The sequence below is a fragment of the Hippocampus bargibanti genome, linkage group LG09, assembly GCF_051943395.1.
Source record: "Hippocampus bargibanti isolate YZ-2025 linkage group LG09, ASM5194339v1, whole genome shotgun sequence".
Classification (NCBI taxonomy): Eukaryota; Metazoa; Chordata; class Actinopteri; order Syngnathiformes; family Syngnathidae; genus Hippocampus; species Hippocampus bargibanti.
The window spans coordinates 6,307,059-6,318,800 of NC_142742.1; the positions used below are offsets into that span (position 1 = coordinate 6,307,059).

The 11,742-nt window shown below is 37.7% G+C and overlaps 2 protein-coding genes across 2 annotated transcripts in view; one reads left to right on the forward strand and one right to left on the reverse strand.

Annotated features, from left to right (window-relative positions):
• Nucleotides 1-7,036, forward strand: part of LOC148893452 (formin-like) — a 72,189-nt gene extending 65,153 nt beyond the window's left edge. Inside the window, 3 exon segments of the mRNA XM_089004310.1 lie at nucleotides 2,777-2,926; nucleotides 3,023-3,104; nucleotides 3,193-7,036. Coding sequence (XP_088860436.1) covers nucleotides 2,777-2,926; nucleotides 3,023-3,104; nucleotides 3,193-3,237 — 277 coding nt within the window. The 3' untranslated portion in view covers nucleotides 3,238-7,036.
• Nucleotides 7,037-8,886: 1,850 nt separating this feature from the next.
• On the reverse strand, nucleotides 8,887-10,797 carry LOC148893453 (gremlin-1-like). Its single transcript, XM_089004450.1, has 2 exons — nucleotides 10,536-10,797; nucleotides 8,887-9,946 (listed from the first exon to the last, which is right to left on the reverse strand). The coding sequence occupies exon 2, from the start codon at nucleotides 9,943-9,945 to the stop codon at nucleotides 9,385-9,387; it is 561 nt and encodes a 186-aa protein (XP_088860576.1). The 5' UTR covers nucleotide 9,946; nucleotides 10,536-10,797; the 3' UTR covers nucleotides 8,887-9,384.
• Nucleotides 10,798-11,742: the final 945 nt, after the last annotated feature.

The window sequence follows — 11,742 nt, forward strand, 5'->3', positions numbered from 1 at the left end:
AAAAACGACCATGTATAGTAAAGCGTTTTTAGCCCCCAAAAAATCGACCATGTATAGTAAGGCGTTTTTCGTTAAAAAAACGCCCATGTATAGTAAACCGTTTTTAGCCCGAAAAAAAGAACCATATATAGTAAACCGTTTTTAATCCCGAAAAAAATGACCATGTGTAGTAAACCGTTTTTATCCCGAAAAAAGAACCATGTGACGCATCTTTAATCCCGAAAAAAACGACCATGTATAGTAAGGCGTTTTTAGCCAGAAAAAAGAACCATATATAGTAAGCCGTTTTTAATCCCGAAAAAAATGACCATATATAGTAAGCCGTTTTTAGCCCGAAAAAAAACCACCATGTATAGTAAGGCGTTTTTAATCCCCAAAAAAAAAACAACCATGTATAGTAAGGCGTTTTACGTGAAAAAAAACGACCATGTATTGTAAAGCGTCTTTAATCCCGAAAAAACGACCATGTATAGTAAAGCGTTTTTAGCCCCCAAAAAAACGACCATGTATAGTAAGGCGTTTTTAATCCCAAAAAAAAGAACCATGTAAGGCATTTTTAATCCCGAAAAAAATGACCATGTATAGTGAGCCGTTTTTAGGTAAAAATTGACCATGTATAGTAGCGTTTTTAGCCGAAAAAAAGAACCATGTTTAGTAAGGCCTTTTTAGGTAAAAAAAACGACCATGTATAGTAAGGCGTTTTTAGCCGAAAAAAAAGAACCATGTTTAGTAAGGCCTTTTTAGGTAAAAAAAACGACCATGTATAGTAAGGCGTTTTTAGCCCCCAAAAAAACGACCATGTATAGTAAGGCGTTTTTAATCCCAAAAAAAGAACCATGTAAGGCATTTTTAATCCCGAAAAAAATGACCATGTATATTGAGGCGTTTTTAGGTAAAAATTGACCATGTATAGTAAGGCGTTTTTAGCCGAAAAAAAGAACCATGTTTAGTAAAGCCTTTTTAGGTAAAAAAAAAACGACCATGTATAGTAAGGCGTTTTTAGCTGAAAAAACGACCATGTATATATAGTAAGGCGTTTTTAATCCCAAAAAAAGAACCATGTAAAGCGTTTTTAATCCCGAAAAAAATGACCACGTCTAGTGAGGCGTTTTTAGGTAAAAATTGACCATGTATAGTAAGGCGTTTTTAAATTAAAAAAAAACACCATTTATAGTAAGGCGTTTTTAAATAAATAAAAAACATGACGTATACAAGACGTTTTTAGCCCGAAAAAAACCACCATGTATAGTAAGGCGTTTTTAGCCAAAAAAAAAAGAACCATATATAGTAAAGCGTTTTTAATCCCGAAAAAAATGACCATGTATAGTAAACCGTTTTTAATCCCGAAAAAAGAACCATGTAAGGCATCTTTAATCCCGAAAAAAAACCGACCATGTATAGTAAGGCGTTTTTAGCCAGAAAAAAGAACCATATATAGTAAGGCGTTTTTAATCCCGAAAAAAATGACCATATATAGTAAGGCGTTTTTAGCCCGAAAAAACGACCATGTATAGTAAGGCGTTTTTAAGCCCGAAAAAAAAACAACCATGTAAGTAAGGCCTTTTAGGTGAAAAAAAACGACCATGTATTGTAAAGCGTTTTTAATCCCGAAAAAACGACCATGTATAGTAAGGCGTTTTTCGTTAAAAAAAACGCCCATGTATAGTAAACCGTTTTTAGCCCGAAAAAAAGAACAATATATAGTAAACCGTTTTTAATCCCGAAAAAAATGACCATGTATAGTAAACCGTTTTTAATCCCCAAAAAAGAACCATGTAAGGCATCTTTAATCCCGAAAAAAACGACCATGTATTGTAAAGCGTTTTTAATCCCGAAAAAACGACCATGTATAGTAAGGCGTTTTTAATCCCCACAAAAAAAAACATGTAAAGCGTTTTTAATCCCGAAAAAAATGACCATGTATAGTAAGGCGTTTTTAGGTAAAAAAAAAAAAAACGACCATGTGTAATAAGGCGTTTTTAAGTCCGAAAAAAAACCAACCATGTAAGTAAGGCCTTTTAGGTGAAAAAAAACGACCATGTATTGTAAAGCGTTTTTAATCCCGAAAAAACGACCATGTATAGTAAGGCGTTTTTCGTTAAAAAAAACGCCCATGTGTAGTAAACCGTTTTTAGCCCGAAAAAACAACCATGTATAGTAAAGCGTTTTTAATACCCCAAAAATTACCATGATAGTAAGGCGCTTTTCGTAAAAAAAAAAAAAAAAAACGCCCATGTATAGTAAACCGTTTTTAGCCCGAAAAAACTACCATGTATAGTAAGGCGTTTTTGATCCCGAAAAAAGAACCATGTAAAGCATTTTTAATCCCGAAAAAAGCAACCATGTAAAGCGTTTTTAGCCGGAAAAAAGAACCATAGATAGTAAAGCATTTTTAATCCCGAAAAAATGACCATGTATAGTAAGGCGTTTTTAGGTTAAAAAAAAAACGACCATGTGTAGTAAGCCGTTTTTAGCCCGAAAAAACGACCGTGTATAGTGAGGTGTTTTTAATCCCAAAAAAAGAACCATGTAAAGTGTTTTTAATCCCGAAAAAAGAACCATGTAAAGTGTTTTCAATCCCGAAAAAAATGACCATGTATAGTGAGGCGTTTTTAGGTAAAAAAAAAAACGACCATGTAGTGTTTTTTGCAGTCGCATTTTCGGTACAACAGATGAATAATCCATCAAACATCAGTTATTGAAAGTTTTTTTAAATTAATTTATTATTATTATTTTTTTTTTGGTTACATTTTCAATACCTCGTTTCTCCCGACAGGTTCCGTGACATGGTGAACTACTTTGGGGTAAAACCAAAATCAGGAGACAAAGAAGTGTCTCCGAATCACGTCTTTATGCTGTGGTACGAGTTCTGCAATGACTTCAAGAACGCTTGGGTACACCAAAGCAAGAACATCTCCAAAGAGAAGTGAGATCTTCCACTTCCTTCCATTTTGAGCACTTTGGAACGAGAATTTTAGAAGAAGGCAAAAACACGATAAATGGCTTGAATGTTTTCCTCAAGGTTGAAGGAAGCCCAAGAAAACATCAAAAAAATCACTGAGGACAAGCGAGTCGAAACCAAGAAGATCAACGCCAACAGCCTGGTAAGCCCTTTTCTTTTCCACCATCTTATTTTTGCCAATCTGCCTCCCCAAACTGTCATAAAAATAAATATGCATCCATGCTTCACAGAAAGACAGACTGAGGCAAAAGGAGTCCAGCGTATCGTCCAGTTGAGTGACCTGACCACCCCCCCCCCAAAGCCCCTCACAGCACATCTCAACCTTTTTTTTTTGGGGGGGGGGACGAAAAGAATCTGCAGCGAGGTTGCATGGCTGACACAACCCCAAATGATGAGGGTCCGAAAGGTCAAAGGTGGATCTCACTCATCCAGCCTGGTGTGACCCTCTTAGTGCTCTCAAGGGGACGGCCGAGGGGGTCACTTGATGTTTCTACCAACGCATCCATCAGGTTACCTCTTGTACTTAAAGGACATCCTAACTGACATCAGAAAAACGTTTAATAGCATCTAAAATACCCAAAACGCGCAGACTGATATTTTTAGTCAAATGAAAAACACCAATAAAAATGAGTTAAAGTGTCACAAAAACTACTTCAAAATGATCTCATAAAGTTTCAGTTTCAGAAGGTCCCGCCCCCTTGTTCGTGACGTCACGCTAGGACGTCTTCGCCTTGCTCTAGAATCAAAACAATGGCTTCAGATTCGGAGAAGATGCTTTGTTGTTACTCATCCGGTTATGAATAGGATTCAAATAGTTCTGAAGAGGAAAGCATACATGTTTGCAATCGATTAAAGAAGTACTTGCTGCTTAAAGAAGTACACTGTACTTGTTTGGTCTGAAAACTTAGTACAGCAAAATTCATTGACGTGTCGGAAGGACTGCTACAATGTGTCATTTTTTTTCGGTCAGGGGCGTTCCTTCAGTGACGTAGGGTGAGGATTCGTCACCAACTCAAAAACAAGACTTCCGAAATATTCAGCGCGAGTCTTAAAACGTAAAATATCACTATATGCGGTGGAATCTTTGTAAAATACGCTCAGTAGAAGTCATTTGAAGCCATTTTACAAATTATGGACACAACTTGTCCGGAGACGTCGGTTGTCCTTTAAAAGCTGCTAATGCCTCATTGACACGTTTGAAGCACTTTTCTTCTTGCAATCGCAAAGTTGACCTCGTATCTTCGTATCCTTCCTGTAGTTGTATCGCAATTTGCTGTTCGGGGTTGTAAAATTCTATCGTTTTTTTTTAGAGATTTTGATCAGGCGGAAATATTTTATGTGCGGAAAAGTCTTATTTATCTAAGAAATGATTGCTTGGTTTGTACATTGATGTCAACGCTGGTTCCCTTGGAGGCTTTAGTTTGATGACATAGCTGGAACAAGAGCATATTTTTAGCATGCACCTGTAAAACAGGACCTTTTTTTGGGATGACTTTGACAATGCGGAATATTTTAACCCAAAGCCATGATCATCATAATACCTCAGAAAGACCTTGATTATTATTAGAGTGCAAATAAAGATGCATGTCATGTCCAGTGACCTGTGCCAATTACAGGTGATATCCGACTTACGACCAGCTCGACTTACGACCACGACATCCAGACCCTATTTTTAAAATGTTAATTCTACGCCTGGCACCGCAACGCGCTAGCTACGACAATTTTGGCCAGCCAACCAGCATCTTACTCTCGCATAGCAATCGACCGTGTCATAGCACCAGATTTTGCTAGTTATTTAGCATTCAACATTTTCAATGGATTTCAACTTATAACCATTTTGACTTACGACCGTTTGATCGGAACGGAATTCGGTCGGAAGTCGGATGTTACCTGTATTTGGATTGGATTTGATTAGCCTTTATTAGTCTCACAGTGGAGGACTTTACATTGCTGAAAATAAGAGGAAAGGAAAGGAAGATGTAGAAAAAAATACAGGCGCTGCTGTAAAGGCATACACTCTTGCGGCGCCATCTTGAAGTCAATGGAACAAATAAAAACAAAATAATGTAAACAACACAAAAGACACATACAGGTATTTAATCTTCAAGCACTTTCTGCACCCTCTTTGTCGTATGAAGCAGTTCTCGATGAAAGAGAGGATCAAAGCATCCTTTTCACCAGTGGATCAAGGACGTCGTGGTAAAATATGCACGTCTGCTAAAAGCTAAATGTTGAAAGCAAACACGAAGCCGTAGCATCCATTGACGAAAAGTGATTGTCTCACATCTCCTGTTCCACTTACTGTAAATCCGCTTCAATTCCAAACAGCGGCAGTTCCACATACACATCGACGCTCCTTTGTTCTCATCGCAGGCTCCTCAATTTTGTATGAGAATCACTTTTTTTTTTTTTTTTGCAGAACTGGAAGGAATGTTTGTTAGGTGAGGAAATAGAAGCTCAGAATCAGAATCAGAAAACCTTTATTTGTCCCACAATGGGGAAATTTGCATGGTTCTTGTTTTTATGGAATTGTTTTAAATTTCAAGAATAAATTCCTGGATGCTGACATCACAGAAGCACTTTATTCATTTATTGCTCCTATTGTGTTGATTTAAAAAGCAACCATGAACATGGTATTAATGGAAGAAACCTGCGGTGGTGAATTCAGCCGTTGAATAACTGAGTAAGAATGAGGTCACTGAATCTGGCTTCATTTTTTGTTGGGGGGGGGGGTGCTTGAACATTTCCTGGAAGGTTCTTAAAATAAGCGAATAGTGTTGTCAACATGTGGAACTTGTTAGGCTATTGGAAGATGCTTTCAGCAGTATTTTGTTTTTGTTTTTTTAATAATGTGAGGCTATCAAAAAGAAAAATGTTACTTGTTTTGCTGCGCCGTAAACAAACAACTTTTACTACTTATTCATAATGTGAAGTCATTGTGGAAAAGGATTCAGGGCATTTTTTTTCAAATCACGTGACTGTCGAATAACAAATTATGGAAACACCCAATTTAGAGTTGTAAGAAAATGTGCCTTTACAAAGCGGTTTCATACTTTATTTATAGTTTGGTTCAATGCATTTAGCTACATCAATCATTTGTGAAAATGAAAATGTTTTTTTTAAAGATTTATGGGCAATTTTAATGTGTTGAGATCCAATATTTTTGTTTAAAAAAATACTAAGATTCAAGTTACATGCATTATATTCCAGAATGCATTTATTTTCTGTTTTTAAGGGATAACGAGTACCTTTAAATGTAACATCTACATAGTTCATCATCATCGGGTAAAAAAAAAAAAAAAAAAAAAACACTAGCTGTAACTTTAATCCAGCTAACCAAAACTAAAAAAAATGTCACATTAAGATCAACTTAAAACCATTTTTCAAATAATAGAATATGAAATCACATTTTTCCATTTTCAAATGTTGCAGTCCATTCTTCCAATTCCACACAGTGGAAACATAAAAGATGAATTTAACAATGTCAGCGTGTAATTTCTTAAATAAGCCAAGGTGAGGAAAGGGGGTACATCAAGCGTGCGCATTACAGTCCAGCCAAGTGCCTCCTTTTCTAGACGTCTTAAAACTCCCATGGTCAAAATAGCTCTACAACGTTCACGTTATATGTCCAGCATTTTTGTGCAAAAAGGAGAATAAGGGAAAATCGGATGTGACGTTCTCCAAACAGGAGCATGTGTTCTTTTCTTCCTTCTCTTTCCTCTCAAAAAAAGAAAGCAGAACGATATGATATATGAGGGGCCTTAAAGGCTAATAATTTACCTCTTGTCTGCCCCCCCCCCACAAAAAAACAAAACAAAGCATGCCCAAAAATAAAAATAAATGCACTTACTCAAAAATCTCAGGCGCATGCAGAAAGAGAACGCCCCCCCAAAAAAACTCACCCACTTATTTATCACACTCATTATTCACCAGACTCTCTCATACTCACCGCCACCCCCTCTAAAAAAACACACACTTCACAAAAATCAACATTGACCCCCCAAAAAAACAAACAAACAGAAACAAAAACAAAGAAACTCACCAGAAAACCCCTAAAAATAATCATACTTCTTGGGTGCAAGAGCCAACCGCCCCCCCCCCCCCCCCCCACCAAAAAAAAAAAAACATTTGCAAAAAAGTCACACATAAACTCTTGCACTCTGAAAAAAAACATCCACCCAAAAAAACAAATTCATCATTAAAATCCGTCATGAAAATAAAATTATCGCATTCAATTCATAGATTTACCCTCCCAAAAAAATCTGACTCAACAAAAAAAAAATCACTTAAAAAAAGTCACAGTTGCCGAATTTTTTTGATCATCCACCCCCCTAAAAATTGCACTAAACAAGAAAAAAATGTCACATCTAAAAAAACTCACATCCGCCCAATTTTTTTGATCACCCAAAAAAATAGCACTCATCAAAATGTCACACTTAAAAAAAACTCACATTGACCCATTTTTTTTGATCAGTCACCCCAAAAAAACATTGCACTCAACAAAAAAATGTCACACTTAAAAACACACACATTCACCCAATTTTTTGATCATCTCCCCAAAAAAAAAACAAATGTATCGTGAAAATCTGTCATGAAAAAAAATCTCACGTTCAATTCACAGCTCTCCCCCAAAAAAAGTCACACTCCTAAAAAAACTCACATTCGCCCATTTTTTATGACTCGCTCCAAAAATAAGATGCACAAAAAATACGACCCCCCCCCCTAAAAAAACACTCACTCACACAGAAACTCTTGCACTCAGAAAAAAAAACATTCACCCAAAAAAACTAATTTATCATGTGAAAATTTGACATGAAAAAAAAATATCACATTCAATTCACAGCCACCCCCCAAAAAAAAAATCACACTCAAAAAAAATCACACACTTAAAAAAAACTCAGTTGCCAAATTTTTTGGATCGTCCACCTCAAAAAAAATTGCACTCAACAAAAATGTCACACTTTAAAAAAACTCACATTCACCCATTTTTTGATCATCCACCCAAAAAATGCACTGAACAAAAAAATGTCACTTAAAAAAACTCACATTCACTGAATTTTTTGATCATCCACCAAAAAAACTACATTATCATGAAAATCTGTCATGAAAATAAAAATCTCACATTCAAATCAACCCCCCCGAAATCGCGCTAAACAACAAAAAATGACATTCACTCATTTTTTTGATGACGCTTCCCAGAACTAAGAAAAAAACGCGCCCCCGCCCAAAAAAAAACACCCGATACAAAACTAACATTAACTAACAACAAAACCACCTAAAAACAAATTTATCGTAAAAATACGCCATGAAAATGAAATGCTCACATTCAAATCAGCAGGCCCCCCAAAAAAATCGCACTCAACAAAAAAACAGACACTCCTCAGAAAATCACATTCTCCCATTTTTTATCATTCATCCAAAAAAAGTAAGATGCACAAAAAAAACGCCCCCCTCTCAAAAAAAAAAAACATACAAAACTAACATTAACAACAAAACCACCAAAAACAACACATTTATCGTGAAAATATGCCATTAAAATAAAATGCTCACATTCAAATCCCCCCCCCAAAAAAAATCGCACTCAACAAAAAAACTGTCACTCCCCCAAAAAAAATCACATTCACCTATTTTTTGATGACTCATCCCAAAAATAAAATGCACAAAAAAACACCCCCAAAAAAACCCACAAAAAAAACAAATGTATCATGAAAATATGCCATGCAAATAAAATTCTCACGTCCAAATCAGCCCCTCCAAAAAAATCGCACTCAACAAAAAAAAACTGACACTCATAAAAAACTCACATTCACTCATGCACAAAAAACGCCCCCAAAAACAAACCACCAAAAAAAATTATGAAAATATGCAATGGAAATAAAATTCTCACATTCAAATCAGACCCCCCCCCTAAAAAAAATCGCACTCAACCAAAAAAAACTGTCACTCCCCAAAAAAAAACTCACATTCACTCATTTTTTGATGACTCATCCCAAAAATAAGATGCACAAAAAACGCCCCCAAAGAACAAACAAAAAAAAAAAACACATTTATCATGAAAGTATGCAATGGAAATAAAATTCTCACATTCAAATCAGACCCCCCCCACTCAAACAAATCGCTCTCAACAAAAGAAACTGACACTCATAAAAAAAAAATCACATTCACCTATTTTTGATGACTCATCGCAAAAATAAGATGCACAAAAAAACGCCCTCCCCCCCCAAATAAAAACACCCCATGCAAAACTAACATTCACACCTCTGCCACAGCCCAAAAATTACATTCACACTCAACAACCTCTCGCAAGTGGCTGAAACCCTTTGACGGTCACAAAAAAACAAAACAGTGACCAAAAACATCCTGTGAACAAACTACAAAAATGGCCACGCACGCACGTACGTACTTATGCACACACGTGTTGCTTAGTCCAAGTCAATGGATATACAACGACACTGTTTGACGCGTTGAATGCGTTTCTTCTTCGTGGGTGGCTGCAGTTCCGGACAGTTCAAAGTAAAAGTCATGGTGGTAAAGCGTTTGGGTTTACAAAAGGAGCACGATTGGAAGGCTCCCTCCTCCCTGCGGAGGTGTCTGGGGATGTAAAAAGAGTTGCACTGGCCGTAACAGAAGCGGTTGATGATGGTGCGACTCACGCAGCCTTCCTCGTGGATGGTCTGCTTGAGGGGTTGCGTCTTGCACCAGTCCCGTTTCAAATACCGCCGCTCCGTTACGTGTAAAGCCTCCTGGCTGGATTCCAAGACTTCGTCTGCCGGGGAGGACGAGCTTTGCCTCTGGCGGGGTCGGGGGCCGCTCCCCGGGGGTCGAGGGGGTCGAGGCTGCCGCTCCGACTCGTTCGGGCTGTTTTTGTCCAGGTGAGGGATGGCGCCCTGGGAGCCTCGGTTTCTTTTGGCCTCCCCCGGAGTGGACAGCAAGCCGATGACGACGAACAACGTGCCGCATATGATACTCGTCCACTTGGCCATACTGGGCGAGGAGAGACAAGAAGGGAACAAGTCGTTTGGAGGGTGGACAAAATGACACGGAAATGCCCGAAAATGTGCTAGAATTACAGTACTTTCTTTGTGAGCGACTTGAGCGGAATACGTTTAGTTTTAAGTTGTCTTAATATTTACAATTTTAAAATCAACTGTTAATGCTAATATTAGCATGCAATATTTTAACCGAACACATTTTGGTATACGTATTTACCCTATTGCGCAACGTTATAACCTAACAGTCTGCATACAACGGATGGATGGAGATAGATGATATACTGTAGATGAAGAGATATAGATCGACAGATGGATGGATGGACGGCGATAGATAGATAGATAGATAGATAGATAGATAGATAGATAGATAGATAGATAGATAGATAGATAGATAGATAGATAGATAGATAGATAGATAGATAGATAGATAGATAGATAGATAGATAGATAGATAGATAGATAGACAAACAGACGGACAGAGATAAACAGACATACAGAGATAGATAGAATCGGGTAATTCCTATAAAGGCAAATGAAATAAGCAGATTGTCATAAAGTATCATGACGAGGAATTCACTGACCTGCAATCCTCAATGCGGTGATGGTTGGATCTTGTCAATCCTCAGATGCGCCTTCCCTGGGCAGGCACCCACAATCACTGTCGAGTGAACACTGTTGAGGGGACCGTGGCAAGGTGGAAGACCAAGTTCTCCATAGACTTGAAGGGAGCACGGGGGTCTCATAGAAATTAATGCAACCGCTCGTACGAGCTCCCCTTTAAATGGCTGCCAGCTGACATGCAAACACTTCCTTCGACTTTATTGGCTAAGGAAGATACGGGGAAATTCTCAACTTATCCGCCCCTTTATTAAACACATGAATGTATTCCAATGAAGCAATGAGGGCAGGACATTTGAATGCAGCACAGTAACGGAGAGGAAAAATAGGGGGGGCAATTGAATGCATCACAGCGAATCAGGAAAGCCCGACAATTACGTCACAAAACACGGAAGCGTGGAGGACACCTCGATTCAAAATACGCTGATCGCGATCGATCTGTCGATCTCCAAGGTACTATTGGTAGATCGCAGATGATGTGACATTGTTATGAACTGACGCTATAAAAATTAACAGAGTTGTTTAGAAAAAACGACGTCATCGTATCAGCCATCCCTTCACTTGATTGATACACAGGACAACCAATCAGATGACATCTCATTATTAGGTCCACTTTGCGTGCTCAAACGACGCCCCTGAGCGTTGCAAAGTTTAAGAGCTAGTCGTTAGTTACATCCTAATTTTTTGCTCGTTTTTTGTCCTCTTAAACGTAAGATAGGGTATAAAAATAAGTGGGGGAGCCAGAGGACTTTTTTCACGATGACATTTTGGCAAAAATGTACATAGTTGTGTTGCGCAACATATTATGCGGTTATACAACATAAATTGTAAGAATAATCAATAGCTTTCTCAATATAATGGGTCGATCATTTCAAAAGTAGCTCCCATGCTAAAAAAATGTGACCACCCCTACTCGAGGAAATATAATTATTAATCGTAAATTTGACCACATTTATTTCAGAAGTGATTCACGCCTTAATATGTTCCAAAGAAGTGGTTTTCAATTTCAAGAAGGCCAGTGACTTCTTAAATATTGCACCAGTCTTAGCGATTAATTTAGGAAGCTTTTACTTACAATTTGAGCAGGGAGAATAAATAATGGACTGTGGGTATGACTGAATTGGGTAATTGCTATAAAAGCAAACGATTCCCTGTTTCAGATGTTCCTGA

Coding starts and splice junctions, on each gene's coding strand:
- LOC148893453 (XM_089004450.1), bottom strand. CDS start 9,945: ATGGCCAAGTGGACGAGTATCATATGCGGCACGTTGTTCGTCGTCATC.